Source organism: Bos taurus, chromosome 2 (assembly GCF_002263795.3).
Source record: "Bos taurus isolate L1 Dominette 01449 registration number 42190680 breed Hereford chromosome 2, ARS-UCD2.0, whole genome shotgun sequence".
NCBI classification, from domain to species: domain Eukaryota; kingdom Metazoa; phylum Chordata; class Mammalia; order Artiodactyla; family Bovidae; genus Bos; species Bos taurus.
The window spans coordinates 120516052-120533099 of record NC_037329.1 but is presented as its reverse complement, the minus strand read 5'-3'; the positions used below and the strand labels follow the sequence as shown (position 1 = coordinate 120533099).

Genomic DNA, 17048 nt, shown 5'->3' with positions numbered 1-17048 from the left:
CATGGGGCCTCAGGCATGTCCCACAATCTCTCTATGCCTCAGTCTCCTTGCTAATAAAATGGAGACAACAATTCCTACTTCAAAAGGTGTGTTTTTTCCTCACTCGTTTGTTCCACAACTATTTATCATTGTGGCAGCAGGCACAATTGAAGGCACAATTGTGGCAGGAGGCGACTGAAGGCAGGAGAAGGGGACGACGGAGGATGAGATGATCGGATGGCATCACTGACTCAATGGACATGAGTTTGAGCAAGCTCTGGGAGTTGGTGATGGACAGGGAAGCCTGGTGTGTCGCAGTCTATGGAGTCGCAGAGTCGGACATGACTGAGTGACTGAACTGAACTGATTTACTGTGTGCCGGACAGTGTATCGGTTCTGGGGAATCCTGTGCTCATGGAGGTGGCGTTCTGTGCAGTTCAGCAGGACAATGGATGGGGAACACAATTCCCAGCACAGAGAAAGATTCAGCTAAACTGGTGTGCCCCATTTACTCTAGTTTTTTCTAGGACAGAGCCAGGCCTGCCCCACCCCCAATCCCTTCAGTGCCTCGACTGGGAAAGCAGCCCCCACCTCAGCCCACCATATCCCTGGGAACACACTGGGGCTCGGAGGAGCTGGGGCCGTTTCAGAAAAATACCCTGCCAAGAATGCGTCACTCGGTCAGGGCCGACCAAGGAAAACATTGGGCCCGGGGAGGGAGATCAGACGGGCCCTCAAGCCGGGCCACTGGAGGGGCAGGCGCCGCAAGAAAGCTGAGCCGAGTCAGGCACCAGGTGAAATATGACCTCCAAAGCATCCATAGGCATTTCTTGTATAAACACCCCAGTCCAGACAGGAAGCAGGGCTGGGGGAACTGGAGGGGAAGGTGGCCCCACAGGACCCCCCAGAGGTAGACAGATGGACAGGAAGGCAGGGGAAGAAGAGGTCAGTGGAGAAAAACAATGGAGGGGGGGTGGTTGGAGAGAAGAACAGAATGCTGGGGAGAAAAACAGACCATAATATTCCCCTCTCACCCAGACAGAGGCTTCCATTTGCTTCTCTTCACCTGAGAGGTACCGGATTCCCCTGCAGGTGGGAAACTGAGGCTGTGAGAAGCAAAGATGCCGGAGTTCTGGGTCTGTTTCTCATCTGTTGCCCACTGAGGGGCCTGCCTGGAGGCACTCCAGAATGTTCTCTGAAGAAATGTCTGTCATGACCTCCCTGAGACCCCACAGTGGGTTGGCAGCCAAGCTGGGGCACAAGTCTGAATCTCCAATGGCCTCTCCAGTGACCTCTGGAGGCCCAGAACATTCCTAAGGCTCGCCTCCAGCTGCTGCTGGCAGCGGCATCTCTGCAAATGGAGCACTGTGCTGTGTGTGCTAAGTCACTTCAGTCGTGTCCGACTCTGTGCGACTCCATGGACTGTAGCCTGCCAGACTCCTCTGTCCATGGGGTTCTCCAGGCAAGGACACTGGGAGTTGCCTCGCCCTCCTCCAGGGGATCTTCCCGACCCACTGGGATTGAACCCACTTCTCTTTTGTCTCCTGCACTGGCAGGCAGGTTCTTTACCACTGAGCTACCAGGTCAATAAAATCACCCAAGAGCTTAGCAGCCAGGTCTAGGTCCCTGGTGCGTGGTCCCAGAAGGACAGCAGAGAGTAAAGCAAGCCTTGCTCAGTTAGAGAGATATCTGTGGAGGACTTGGAAGGAGCCCCTTGGAAGTGTGCTAAGGTCCAGAACAGCATGGCTGGACAGAGCCTGGCAGAGTCCCTGCTGCACAGATGGCAAGATTAAGAGTGCAGAAAAGTATGCAGTTTACCCAAAGTCACACAGCAAGGAGTGCCTGGATCAGACCCCATAGCCTTCCTCTCGGCTCAAGGAAAAAGACTTTTCTTTTGAGACCATCGTATCCAAAGCCTGCAGGGTTTGCCCCTACTGTTTATATCTTCATCAGAGTTTCGGAGAGGAGATTATACCAGGGCTGAGCCACAAATCATCAGGAGGGCTTGGAGGGAACATTGTCTCCAAGAGATTGGAGGGATTGCTAACTCTGAAAATGGGTGTGTTTAATAACAGGAGAGGAAAAAGAGACTAGGTACCTTCTTCCAGTCCGGTAGGACGTCAGGGTTTTCCTAGAGGGTCCCTGATCCCACCTCAAATTTCACCCAAAGCAGGGAGCGAGGATCCTATCCTTAACCCCGGGCACCAGCCCATATCCTTTCCTTCTGTCATCTGGGAGAAGGTCCCTGCCCCTTTACCTTCGCAGAAGCCCCAGCCTCCACGTTTCGCATGCCCTACCCTTCTCACCTGGAGCTCGGACCCTCGAAGCCCCTCCCCCGCAGCAGGCTCGATTCCCCGCCCTTCAAGTGCCCAACTGGCCCCGCCTCCACGAAGCTCCACCCCCACCTCTGGCAGCCCCGCCCCCACCTCCAGGCCAGGCTCACCTTGGTCTCTGCCAGCTGTCGCTTGAGCAGCTGCAGCGCTTCTGTGTGCTCCCGCTCACTGTCCTGAAGGGCCTGAAGCTGCTCCTTCAGCTCCCTCTGGAACACAGACAAGACAGGAATGGCAGAGCAGGCCAGAGCCAGCCCGGTATTTCCTGGTGACGGTGATGCAGAGACCAGGGCTAACTGCTGCAGGCGCTGGAAGCTGTCCTGACCCCGTGCCTCCCCTGCCCCAGCACCCTCCTCCCGTCACAGTTCAACAACCACGAAGTCCTGTAGAGTCTGTCTCCCAAGTATCTCCTGAGTCTGTGCCCATCTTTCATCCGGAGTTTTGTAACAGCCTCCACTAGGGCCATTCTAGGAGCTTCTGGCCCCCCAGTCTCCAATCCACCTCCACATACTTTCAGACCCCCTGATGTGCTGGTCAAGACTCCTTGCTTAGAATCCTCTGGCAGGAACCAAGGCCGTACCACTGTCCAGGGCTGTGACAAACTCCCCACATCCTCTGAGCACTTCCACTGGGCTAGGCACTGTCCTCAGACCTTAGCTTGTATGGGGTCATCTAATCCTCCCAATAACCCCAAACTTACAGCTAAGCACGGAAAGGTAGTGCCAGAATTGGAACTCAGGAAGTCTAGTTCTGGAGACCATGATCATGACACCAGGTGACGAATTTTCTTCAGTAATGAACAACAACAAAAATCCATGATAGACAACATGTCAAAATTTTAAAGGACAGGATCATTATGACTAATTTTTCCTTTGCCTCTGGTTCCAATATGGCTCAGTAAGACATGGCTAGTCATCTTGTTTCTATTTACAAATCTGATATTTTGTTCATCATGCAGTTTTTTGGGCATTAATTGTGATTTTTAAAAATTTCATTAAAAATTATTCATCTTGATTACTGAGTTTTGGGGCATTTGCTTCAGCTTTGTGCCTGAAGCAAGTGTCTCAGTGACCTCATGCTCGTCCCACCGCTGTCTCCACCATCCTTCCCCCATCAATCCCAGCCAGCCAAAGCGATCTTCCTGTTCCTCACTCTGGGCTGTTTCAGCCCTGTGACTGCACTTGCTGCTTCCTTTGCCTGGTGCACTTCACTCTCAGATCCACAACCCCACAGCCACCCGCCCCCTCCCCGCCCATTCCTCTATAGCATTAACGTAACAACTCAGATGCTGCCTCCTCTGAGAGGTCTTGCCTCACCAGCCCCGCACAGTGGCATCCCTTCCACCCTCCATCGCATCCTGTTCCATGGTCTCCACGATCTTGCTTATTTATCTGACAGTGTGTTTACTGTTCCTCTCCTCCACTGGAATGTGAGTTTTAGGAGGGCAAGAGTCTTGACTGACATGTTCACTGTTCTATCCCCAGCACTTAGGATAGTGCCCAGCGTACAGTAGGGCCTCAATAATTATTTGTCAAATGAATGAATGGGGCATAGAGATGGATGGTTCCCAGTGAGTGTGTGCATGCTAAGTCGCTTCAGTCATGTCCTACTCTTGTGCGACCCTATGGACTGCAGCCTGTCAGGCTCCTCTGTCCATGGGATTCTCCAGGCAAGAATACTGAAGTGGGTTGCCACGCCCTCCTCCAGGGGATCTTCCCGACCCAAGGATCAAACTTGTGTCTCTTATGTCTACCTGCATTGGCAGGTGGGTTCTTTACCACTAGCACCACCTGGGAGGCCCTGGCTCCCAGTACTTCTGGACATTTAGTCCATGCTATCACAGCTGGTCGTTCTGGCTGTCCTTCATCCATCCCCATGCAGGGCGGGCTTACCCTACCATTTTCTATCTCCCCTGCACCCATCAATGGCCTGGCATTGAAATCAGGCTCCAAGAAGTTTTCTTTGGGAGTGAATCTCCATGGAAATAGCTTCTGGCCTGGGCTCTCTAGTCAGCCTGGGGTGTGAGTGGTGCCAGGGAGCTGACTTACCTGTTCACCCCACCTCCTTATCACTTGTCTCGTCAGAGCAGGGAGAGCCCTTGAAAACATCTAATCCAACTAATTTTACAGGCTAGATAGCAACGTGAGAAAATGGTCACAATGACACGCTAAGGGAAGCATGTAGAAAACAAAATGATCTGTGCTTACTATCCCTTATTCACTCAACAAATAGTTATTGAGCAATTATGATGTACCAGGCAGTGTGAGGCATTGGGAACAGAGCAGAGAACCAGACAGACATAGTCCCTACTGATAGGGATCTTCCAGTCTAGTGGGGAAGACAGATAATATTGTTGTTTAGTTACTAAGTCATGTCTGACTCTTTTGTGACCCCCATGGACTGTAGCTCTCCAAGCTCCTCTGTCCATAGGTTTTCCCAGGCAGGAATGCTGGAGTGGGTTGCCATTTTCTTCTCCAGGGGATCTTCCCGACCCAGGAATTGAACCTGCATCTCCTGCATTGGTAGGCAGATTCTTTACCACTGAGCCACCAGGGAAGCCTTCAGATAGTTATCCATTATAGTCTATGCCATGGACAGAGGAGCCTGGCAGGCTATGGTCCATAGGGTCACAAAGAGTCAGACACAACTGAAGCAGCACAGCATGCACACATGGTCTATGCTCTAGTGAAAATAAAGCCGCGTAGGATGGGTGATGAATTTAGTAGGGTGTCAGAGAAGGCTTCTCTATGGAGGGCACACCTCAGATGACAGGTGAAGGATGAAGACCCAGCCTTGAAAATACAAGTTAGATAGAAAACTCGGAATAGCTAGTTTTATGGGAGTAGAGAGCTTGCACAGACATTAACGACTGGAACTCTAGTACCATCTCAGGCCATAAGGCAACCAGAAAGGCGGATATGACAGGCCGAAACTAGTGAAACAGAAGGAAGAAGCAGCCTGGGTCTCTGATGGGTTAGCCACACCATCACTGCACTCAGGGATGTGCTAGGAAGCTTGCCCTCTGTAAAAAAGATAAACAGCTTCAGTTTATAGCGCTGGCCAATTTCCATGGTGTAAAGGCTCCCTCAAAGCCAATTTCAAGCTCTCCAAGTGAGGTCATCAGACGCAGAGCTGAGACAAGATTTGCACATTTAGTTCTCAGGAACTGGGGCAAGTTGGCCCTGGCAGACCATTGCCTGGGCTATTTTCCTATAGACCTGTTTTACGTGGAAGAGAAATACACCCTCACCTAATTTCAGTTACTTTGGGCAGCTCTCTATTACTAACAGTTGGGAGTTATTCCTAATAGATTCTCATGCATCTGAGCCACTGGAATAGACAGATCACGTTCACCTACGAATACAAAATGACTGCTCCTCCCTGATGGCCTTGGGTCTGTCCAGCTTGGGACAGTCTGCTTGAGATGCAGAGTTTGAGGAGATGAACCAAATGCTACAACTCTCTCGGTTGGTGGCCCTCATAGACCCAACCACTCAGGCATTTCTTCAGATTGTCTGAGAAAACTGCCCTGGAGGCCACGTTCTTCACATTGCTCAGGGCACCCCAGGGACATGGCCAAATTCCTCCCTGCTTTCAGGGTCAGGGAACAACAGGATCCCAGGAGCAATGGAACACTCTTTCATCCATCCACAAACATGTGCTGAATGAGGCCTCCTTGGGCCCCACATGCTGCTGTGTCAGTGACAGGGAGAAGGATGGGGGCGAGTCCCAATCTATGAAGCCTCAGGAGGTGTGTAGATGGGCTGGGTGGGAGGGTGGGAGACAGGGACAGAGACATTTACATCACAGTGAAAGCTGGAATAGTGATATGGCACCCCAAACTGCCCTTCCTCTCATGTTCCCCATCTCTGTGCAGGGCACACCCCCTACCCCTGCTGCTACCCAAGCCAGAAATCTAGGAGTCACCCTTGACATGGCCCAGTCACCAATCCAATCGGTCATCGGGCTTGCCCTGGAATCTGTCCTCTCCTCTCTATACCCACCACCCCGGTTCAGTTTTTATCACTTCTTTTCTGGGCCATGGCTCCAGGCTCCTCCCTGCCCCACAGAGCAGCTGGGATGATGGTTCTCCAGAATGGATGTGTTCCTGCATCTCCTCCCCAGGGCCCTCTGTAGGATTTCCACATTGTCTGGGGAGAAGAGGGCATCCCAGTTGGCTCAGTGGTAAAGAATCCATCTGCCAGTGCAGGAGCTATAGGAAACACTGGTTCAATCCCTGGGTCAGGAAGATCTCCTGGAGTAGGAAATGGCAACCCACTCCAGTATTCTTGCTTGCAAAATTCCATGGACAGAGGAACCTGGCTATAGTCCATGGAGTTGTAAAGAGCTGGACACGGCTGAGTGACTGAGCACACACGTACTCTGGGGAAAAGGGCACCAAGCCTGAGTGAGGCATTCAAGGCCCTTCAGTATTGACCCAAGATTTCTTTTCCAGCCTTTTCTCTTCATCCAGACCTAACATTCAATGCAGTAGCTGCTAGTCACACATGGTTATTTAAATTCAAATGAAATAAAATAAAATTGAAATTCAGTTCCTAAGCTGTACTGAGTTGGACCATAAATAAGGCTGAATGCCAAAGAATTGATGCTTTTGAACTGTGGTTCTGGAGAAGACTCTTGAGAGTCCCTTGGACAGTAAGGAGATCAAATCAGTAAATCCTAAAGGAAATCAACCTTGAATATTCATTGGAAAGACTGATGCTGACGCTCCAATCCTTTGGCCACCTGATGTGAAGTGCCAATTCATTGGAAAAGACCCCGATGCTTGACAAGATTGAAGGCAGGAGGAGAAGGCAGGAGAAGATGAGATGGTTGGATGGCATCACTAACTCAATGCACATGAGTTTGAGCAAGCTCCGGGAGTTGGTGGAGGACAGGGAAGCCTAGTGTGCTGCAGTCCATGAGGTTGCAAAGAGTTGGACACAACTGAGCAACAGTTATACTAGAGCTAGAAAAACAACAGCTATACTAGAGTAAACATTTCAAGTGCTCAACAGCCACAGGTGACTGGTGGCTATGGTATCAGATGGTGCAGATGCAGGACACTTCCATTATTCCAGAAAGTTCTACTGGACAGTGCTGCTCTAGATGCATGAAGCAACTTGCAGTGACCTCCACCAGGCCTTTACACATGCTGTTCCCTCTGTCTGGAAGGCTCAGCTACATGGTTTTCTCTACTTGTTGCTGCTGCTGCTGCTAACTCGCTTCAGTTGTGTCTGACTCTTAGCCACCCCATGGACTGCAGCCCACCAGGCTCCTCCGTCCATGGGATTTTCCAGGCAAGAGTGCTGGAGTGGGGTGAGTGCTTATCTTGGAAGACCTAGAACAGACATCACCTCCACTGAGAATCCATATCTCAACTCCATTCTGTCATCAGACAATCCCTGTGTGCAGAGCCTTCCCTCACACTATCAGGCACATGCTGCATCTTAACAGCAAGGTTACCTGTCAGTCTTCCCTCTGAGGTATAGGCTTTTAGGCCAGGGACTGTGTCTGAGAGATTTTCACACCCTCAGTACCTAGGAGAGGGCCAGGCACAGAGTTTATATCATGAATCTGCCCTGGGGAGAGGCTAGGCTGGGTCAGGGCTCACCTCTGAAAGGGTGGGCAGAGTCCCCAGGCAGGCAGCTCTCCTCAGGTGAGCTACAGATCCTGAGGGAACAGCTAAGTTAGGAAAAACAAAACGTAGAACCCACAGAGCAGGACTAGGAAGCAGCCTGGGCTTTGTTACTCACCCTGCCTTCCCTCCTTCCAGGCCTGGGATCAGACCTGACCCCCTGGGTTAGGAGACTGGCTTTGTCATCTTGGGCAGGTAACCTAACCTCTCTGGGCCCCAGTCCCTCATCTGAGAAATGGGGATAACAATATCTCCTAGGGTTGGAGGGTGAAATGAGATAACGGTAAGAAGTGTTGTTTAGCCTTACAGTGGAGAGCCTGGCATACACTGGGTGCTTGGGAGACGGGGGGCCACCATGTCCCGTGTGAGGTTCCTGGGTCACTTCTCCACGTCCCTATGGTTTGCTGTGTCAGGCCCCTCCTTTCCTCCTCAGACGGCCGGAATAGGAAGGGGCCCCAGGGACCATCTAGTCCAGCCATCTGGATTTCTAGAACAGGGACTGAGGTCCAATAAAAAGGGACTGAGTGGCCCATGGCCACACGGCTTGACAGAGAACCAACTGGGAAATCTCCCAGCAGATGTCAGACAGGAAACGAAGCTGTTGACGAACTCCTAAGTGATAGAGCTAACTGTGCGGAGGGACACTGACCCTCCTGGAGGCTCAGAACCGGGTCTGGAGGCAGTGTGGCCTAGGTTTGAATTTCACAGTCAGCGTGTCACTTAATTCGCACAACAACCTCATGAGATTGGTGCCTTTGTCACTCGGTCTCTCAGAGGGGAAAAGAGAGTCTCAGAGAGGTCAGGCAGTGTGCCAAAGGGGACAGAGCTTGTAAGAATCAGGAGTGGGGATCTGAGTGACTCCAAAATCCATGCTGGAAACCACTCGGTCCTTCTGTCAGCAATACAGCAATCACGTCTGGGCACCCACAGTCAGGCTCTAGGCCAGTCACTCCAGGGGGCTGGGGGGCTGCAGACAGCCTTTGCCCTTGAGAGTTTGCAGTGAGTAGGAGAGGCAGAAATAGAAACAGGTAGACTGCAAAGGGAGAACAGGATAAACGTGGAGGGAACACCCAGGAGCCCGGCTGTGTTTGTGACTCCCTCCCACCTCAGTTGCCAAATCTATAAAGTACAGCTAATGACACCACCGGCTCTGTGGTTGTTGTGAGGATTAGGTGACTTAATACAGGACCTGTCCGGAGGCCCAGGAAGTGCTCAGCCACTCGTAGTTGTCATTATCATCACAATAATTATAATTGTATGTGAAATAGGAAGTTTCTTAGAGAGAGTTTATTTCTGACGGAAAGATCTGGGAAGATGGATGGATGGCTGGGCAGGGTCCCTTCTAGTCTCCAGGGTGGGGCCAGAGCATTCCAGGTGGAGAGAACTGGTCAGGTAGGGGCACAGGTGTGTGCAGGAAGTGAGGGGCAGTTGGGGGTGGCTGGAGTCAGGTATGTGGGTGGAGTCTCAAGCTGGAAAGGCCAGTGGGGCTGGCTGGGATGAGGACAGCAGGGCGTGGGGTGGAGTTGGCCTTGGAGGTCAGCCTGGGGGAGCTGGACTCTGCAGGCCCATCAATGCTGGGGCAGAACAGGAATGGGGGTGGGGGGTGGGGGGACGCCCTCCTGAGGGCAGAGCCGCTGGAGAGGGGGCAGAGTTAGGGCTGGTGCAGACCTAAGCACACAATTATGCAAATATGTCAGTTGAGAGACTCTGAGGCTCCCGCATGCACAGAGAGGCCAGGCCTGGGGCAGCAGCTGTGGGGGAGGACAGAGAGCCAGGGCTCACAGGCCCCCAAGGCCAGACCTCCCTTCCTGCAAGGCCATTCCTCCTCCAGCCCAGAGGATAAAGGTGCTGCCAGAAGCCATCTCCACCAGCTTCAGGGACCCTCACACCCGTGTCACGCTTCTGCCCCGTGGTAACAGCATGAACTTGGGTGTAGAAAAACCTGGTTTCAAATCCTGGCTGCATGCCCCTGGGTAGATCACATCTTCCCCTCTCAGAGCCTTATCTATAAAACGAGGACCAGAGCCACTTGGCAGGGGATGTGATGAGGATAAAATGAGACGAGACCCTTGAAAGGGCCCAGCATGGCGTGGCTCACGATAGGTACTCAAGACCCTTTGGTGCTCAAGACTCCTCCCCTCCTCCACACCCAGTACTGCCTTCTCTTCCCTCCTCTGGCCCAGAGCTGCCCCAGATCTTCACAGGGCACACTGAACTTGCCTCCTCTCTCCCTTCCCCCAGGTCTCTCTTCTATTTGCAGACCCCTGATGCTCCTGTTTCTGTTTCTTCTGTCAGATCTGAACCCTGATGCATCTTCTCGGCCTCTGAGCCTGCCCTGCCCACTTTGAGCCTCAGGGTCTCTGGCAGGGCAGCACCGCGTGATTGTGCCCCCTCTTCCAGGCTGCCCACCAGGCCCACCCACACACCGCCCCTTAAGGCACACTGACCAGGCCAGCCTTGCCTGCTCCAGCCTGTTTCTAGTTCCCCCGCATCTCCAGAGTCAAGTCCACGCTCCTTGGGCAGGACTGGTGTCCAGCTCCTTGGGCAGGACTGGTGCATTCAAGCCCCTTTCCCACCCTTCGCCCTCCAGTCACGATGAACCGCCGGCTCACCTTCATGCCTGTCCCTGGCTGACTCAGATCATCATCTGAGTCCAAGTTCTGGCTTCAGCAACATGTACTGGTTGTGTGGCCTTAGGCACAACTTCTGAGCCTCAGTTTCCTCATGTGAAAAATGGGGCAATGAGACCTGTCTCCTAGGGCGGCTGTGAGGGTGAAACGAGAACGGGTATCTGCCCCGGCACCCTGCACATGGGACCGTGGGTGTTGTTTCTCCCTGTGTAACGTCTCCTCTCTCTGCTCTCAAGACCCAGTTGTCAGCTGGGGAACCTGGCCAACCCTCAGTTGTGCCCACAGGAGCCTAGGACATGACGCGGCAGCTTATAGGCCTGTCTCCCAAGAACCACAGCAGGGCCAAGCTTGTCTTGTTCTCTCCTGGGCCCAGGACCTTGGCCCTCAGTGAGCCAGCAGAGGAGTGTCAACCGAGTAAATTACTGACTAAATCTCTGAATCCAAGAAGGACACCATCTCCACATCCTTGACAACCACTTCTGTGTTCAAACAGAATTCAAGGTCCAGAAAGTAAATGATGCTGTAAAAACAGCACTGGACTGAGATTCCAGGGAGCTGGGCTCTGGATCAAACTTGGGCAAGTCAGTTTCCCCATTTGCACAGTGGGGAGAGGGTGGAAGCGGATTTCTGAGGTCTCATTTGGATGTTCCCTGAGGCAGTTAGGGTGGTGTTGGTGAGGGGGGAAGAATTCTGAGTCAGACCAGAGTCTGACCCAGCTTTGCCTCCTACTTGCAGCGTGATCTTGGGCAAGTTACTGAGCCTCTCAGCCTCATCATCTTCATCTGTGAAATGGGGCTGATCCTAGTCCCACTCGGGGAGCGGGGAAAAGAAAAAGGGCTTCTGTAAGGATTCGAGGCCCGTAACAGCACCTGGCACATAACAATGGTCCAATACACTCTGGCTCGTTTTATGGGGTTGTTATTGTTTCTGTTGTCACTTCCTACCCGATCCTTTCCTCTCTAGAAAATAAACATCCTGGGGTCCCCAGCTTCCATTCTGAGTTTCAGCCCCATGACCTGTGCTCAGCCAAGGTGTTCTGGATGAACTGGGCTTTTCCTGGTTGCCCACACACACCTGTGAAGAGGGAAGTAGAGATGCCAACTGCGGCCGTGGGTCTGACTCACTGGCAGCCTTGCCCCAGTGGAGCCTGCTTTGTGCACACAAGTCCTGCCCTCTCCTGCAAAAGTAACAGCAGAGGCCACTTCCCCCAGACACAGACAGCCCAGCTGTCCACAGTAGCAAATAAAGCACCTTCACACCAGCTGTCTCTGGATAGGCAGCAACTCGCTCTCCTTCTTTATGTTTTGTTCTGATTTCCACTTCCCAGGTTGGGAGAGGGTGCAGAGAAGGCAGCACCTTCTGCTCAGCTGGAAGAAGCCAGTGTCAGGATTTGAATCCAGTCCCTCAGCTCTGTTCTTTCCCTGTGTGGCTGTCTCGGGGGTCTCTGGAGCCCCATGCCCAACTCCTCAGGGCTCCCATCCAAGGCTGATCCACTGCTGTCTCCCTTGGCATGAAGGAGGCCTTGGGAAAGGCTCCAGCGGTCACATGAGACCTGGAGGGGGTGGCTGGGACTGCATCCAACCCCTTGCCTGGAGGTTAGGAAGCTGAGATGGCCAGAGAGCCGGATGCTGTGCCCAAGTAAGATGACATTCAGCACCTGCCCTTGGAGCATCAGCTGGCACAGGCAGACGATGTCCGGAGCCTGACCCTGTACACTTGAACTACAAAGACAGGCAGGGTGCGGGGGAGACAGCCACCCGGCCCTGAGAGGTAGCTCAGAGGCTATGCATGGTCCACTCAGCCAGGCTTCAAATCCTGTCCCTGCTGTTTACCAGCTGGGTGACCAAACAAGTCACTGAATTCCTCTGAGCCTCTGTTTCCTTATCTGTAAAAAGAGTAAATTACAGTACCCATTTGACAGGGTGTTATGAAAAACATTAGATGAAAAAAAAATTAAATGAGTCAGTACACGAAAAGTGCTTAGCACTTAGGACTCAGTAATATTAACTGAGAAGCCCCAAACCCTTCTGAGATGGTGGTTCCTTCCCTCCACTTTGCTCTGTGGGCCAGTGCTCAGCAGTGGAAAAAAAGGGAAGGCATACACACACACACACACACACTGTTTACATGACAAAATTTCTGTAGAACTGTAAACAAATCTTTAAGAAAAAAATCCTATTTTTCATGGGGTGGGACTATGGGGGCGGTTTTAACTTTTACATTATATAGCTCTGTTTCTTATGTTAATTTTATACTCAGAAAAAATAAAGATATTTAAAAATTGCTACCACTAACTGTATGCCAAGCACAGTGTCAGGCACATTTGATACAACCTCCCTCTTACGACATCCTTGCCATGATGGTCGTATTATCCCCATGTTAGCAGGTGGAGGCTTAGAGAATGAAGTGATTGGATCAAGGACACACAGCTTATCGGTGAGGATGCCAGGATCTGACCCCAGTATTGGAATCTAGGGTACAAAGCCATTCTACTTGCAGGTCAGGGAAAGCTTCATGAAGGAGGGGCTATTTGAGCTGAGCCTGGAAAGCTGAGTAGGACTTCTCCAGGCCTGGGTTCTCAGCCTGTTGTGATTTTTACCGTAGGGGACATTTGATGAAGCCTGAAGGCATTTTTGACTGTCAGAGCTTGGGGTGGGTCACGCTACTAGCATCCAGTGGGTGGAGGCCAGGGATGCTACTAAACAGGCCACAGTGCACAGGATTGCCTTGCATAACATAGACTTGTGTGTGTGCGTGCTCAGTCACTCAGCTGTGTCCAGCTCTTTGCAATACCATGGACTGTAGTCTGCCAGGCTCCTCTGTCCATGGGATCTCCCAGCAAGAATACTGGGGTGGGTTGCCATTTCCTTCTTCAGGGGATCTTCCCGACCCAGGAATCCAACTTGCATCTCCTGCATCATCCTACATCGGCAGGCGGATTCTTTACCACTGTGCCACCTGGGAAGCACTGCATAACATAGACTTATCTGGCCCCAAATGTTAATAGTGCCAAGTACGATGTAACAAACCAGAACTGTCATGTATTGAGTGCTTACTATGTATCAAGTGCAGCACCAACTTCTGGCCAATGTCATCTTATTGAATTCAACCCCGTTATTCCCATGCTGTGAAGGAGGTTCCTGAGGCTCAGAGATGATAAGGAGCTTTCCTAAGGTCACAGAGCCAGAAATGGTACTGCAGACTTGGAGTTGCTTGAGTACAAAGCCAGAGTCTACCTCTCTCCTCTGCTGCGTCTAGGATTTATAATAAATGAAAACAGCTCCAGGCTAACTGTTAGGAGAGGTGGGGGGAGGGGGGAGCTGTGAGGAGACTCCTGATGAGCCAGGAGTAGCCTCTTCTGGCCTCAGGGCCTTGGGAAAGGGGAGGATCCTCTCCTCCCTGCTCTGCCATTTCCCCATCTGTCAAAGGAAGTTTGTACCAGATGATCTCCAAGGCCCTGCTGGCTCGGAGTCTGTTATTTTCCAGGAGAGGGGCCCAGCCCAGGCCTCAGGAGCCCTGGGGACAAGCCACCAGCTGCTGGGAGAGGAGGGGGTGTGACAGGCAAGCCCAGTCTCATTTCCAGTGCATAAATAGCTAATGAGCCCCACTTCCCCATGAACAGAGAGGGAGTCATGGGGGTGGGGAGTGGCTTGAGCCTCACCCAGCAGCTTACTTCTCCACAGGAGAGGATGTTTCTCTGCCACTTTCTTGCCAAGCCCAAAGGAGGTACCAAAACAAGGCCTCCTTCTCAGGTGAGAGGCAGGTCTGGGCAATTGCCCAGCTGGGCACTTGAGGTCTCATACGTAGAAGGAGAAAGGATGGGAGAGCGTGCTGACCCAGCCCCTAACCTGTGCCAGGCATCTCAATAGCAGATTCATTTCAGGTCAGCCTCGTGAAAATCCTGGTAGGAAAGAATCATTCTGATGCCAGTTTACAGGCGAGAGCCTGGAGGCTTCCATGAAGAAATGTGCCGATTAGACAGACAGGGCTGAAGGAAGGTTTGGAACCTAAATGTAACTGACCCCAGGACAGTACACTAGAGGATGAGTGAGTAGCAGTCTTATTTTTCTTTTCACCCAAGAATGACAGTGTTTCAATAAACATTTGGAGAAAATATATATTCATTTTCTCCTGCCTGCCCCAGGTCATGGAACAGACGACAAAACCCCGCAACACCATGATTTGGATTTGCTGGTTTGCAGACAGGGGATTCAAATGTTGGAAAGCAGAGTTCTCCCTAGCTAGAAAGTCAGACAGAGAGACGAGGGGCTGAGTGGCAGGGACGGGATCTGGCTGGGGTCAGGCTGAGCTTTCTAGGCCGGCTCTCTCACTATCTGGCAGTGTGACTTTGGGTATGTTGCATCACCTCTCTGGACCTGTCTCCGAGTCTACATAATGAAGAGGATGGACAGATGGTTTCAGAGTCCCTCCAGTCTCTTACTACCTGTGCTGAGTCCTGTCCAAGCTTCTCTCCTTCTCCCTGTTTAAGTGACTTCATAGACGGGGAGATGGAAGCACCAGAGCCTGGCACAAGGGGCTCTGGGAGTAGAGGGCCAATGCCATCCTTGTGCCAGCTCCCAGAGCCCCCAGCTCTTGCTCTCCATCCCCACACAGCCAAACTGAAAGGGAGTCAGCGGTGTTTTGGGGATTAAAGGAACAAGGAGCAGATGAGGTGAACACAGGGTCATTTCTCCTAGGGCCAGGGTATCTGCTGATGCAGGCGGGCTCACGGAGACTTATGTATAAGGGGGGTGACCCCCTACAACAGGGAAAATAGTCATTTAGCTCCTGCTTAAGGAGTCAAAAACCTTCTGCTTCCAAAGGCTCTACAGTCTGGGCCAACTTAGGTCAGGGATGGTCATTCATTCAACCTTTACTGATGTGCGCTGCGGGCCAGGCCTTGTGCCAGGCTTTAGGTCCACAGATATGACGACTAAGAGACTGTCCCTTCTCTTGGTGACTGTGTGCTAGTCTGGTATCCTGAGGCCAAAGACACAAGGTTTGCTAGATTTAAATGGTTTAGCTTGAGAAAGAGATTCCAGGCTCACAAAAAGCTTGGGAATCATTTTATTAAACACAGCAAGATGGGTTTCTTTGCTACAAGATTTCTCTAAGCCTTTAATATGCAAATGTACACTGAGAATTCTCCAAGGAGGGTATAGAGAATGTACTTTATTTCCTAATTATAGCTAATCTTGGAACACTATTTTAATATTTATTTTTATTTATTTATTTGGTTATGCCGGGTCTTAGTTATGGGATGCGGGATCTTTAGTTGCAGCAATGCAAACTCTTGGTTGCAGACCAGGGATCAACCCCAGCCCCCTGCCTTGGAAGTGTGGAGGCTTAGCCACTGGATCATCAGAGAAGTTCCTGGAACACTATTTTTTTTTTAAATATTATACTTATTAACAAAGACTGCAGTGCTAATGCTATTGTTTTGGAGTTTAGAGAAGGCTTATACAGAGAGGGCATTTGAGCAGGGCTTTGAGAGTTGAACAGGAGTCGGTCAGTGAGGATGGGAAGGCTGCAGGGAGATCAATTACAGTCCTAGGCTGACTATGATCAGGCTACCCTGCATGTACTGTTTCACATAGTCCTCAAGGTCCTGATGTGGGCGACAGAGCTAAAGAGGTCACTAAAAGTCCCTGGAAACTCCTAGAGGTCCACTCTTTCTCTTTTCTTGAATCACCTCACCTCAGGGTCTTATTACCCAGATCTTGAGCCTATAGGTCCTATCTCACTCTCAATTAGCCTCTACTGTGATTTCAATTCAGAATGATTTTTACAGTATCTGAACTTGATCCCAGCCTAGACCCTCACACACCTTGCCCTAGCCCCTGGCACCCAAATCCACTCTCTCAGCAGTTTGCTGACCCTCATTTAGACCCTCTCTTAGATTTAACCCTGACCTGCTCAGAGTGATCTAGCCCAGGTACTGATCCCCAGGTCCTGATGCACACCTGATCGAACCCCCAAGGACATCATGCCCCAAAACCTGCAGCTCAGCTACAATGTCTAGTCCAGACTCATCCTCGGACGGCGGCCCCAACCCCTGTCCAGTCCTGACTTTGTTCCCATTCCCCACCTGTGTCTTTGTCCCCAACTCAATCCTGAACCATTCTTATGTGGGCCCTGTCTCCAGGTCCCACTCTAGGACCTCCCACAGTGGCCCTGCCCTTGCCCAGCTCAGATTCGGCCGCGTCCCTAACCTTGCCCCAGCCAGTACAGCTCTGATCCTATTTGTCCCCGCCGTCGCACTCCACTGGGGCTCTCTCCCCAGCCATGGACCCACCCCCGGCTTCAGTTCTGAGACCCAGCCTGGAGAACTCGGCTCAAGGCCCCACCCTCAACACCGCCTCCTCGCCGCGGCCCCGCCCCGTCCTAATTCTGATAGGCCCCTGACCCTGCCGGCGGCCCCGCCCTATGGCAATTCTGACTGGGCCCTGCCCGCGCGGTCCAGCCCTGACC

The 17048-nt window shown here is 51.8% G+C and overlaps 1 protein-coding gene across 3 annotated transcripts in view; it reads right to left on the bottom strand.

Moving 5' to 3' along the window:
- Nucleotides 1-17048, bottom strand: part of TRIM62 (tripartite motif containing 62) — a 37847-nt gene that overhangs the window by 19731 nt on the left and 1068 nt on the right. For 2 of the 3 annotated variants that reach the window (XM_005202933.5, NM_001205835.1), the window contains one exon: nt 2423-2518. In XM_005202933.5, coding sequence (XP_005202990.1) covers nt 2423-2518 — 96 coding nt within the window. Of the gene's footprint in view, nt 1-2422; nt 2519-12035; nt 17041-17048 lie in introns of those variants that run through there. The other variant, XM_025001537.2, reaches the window with a different exon arrangement.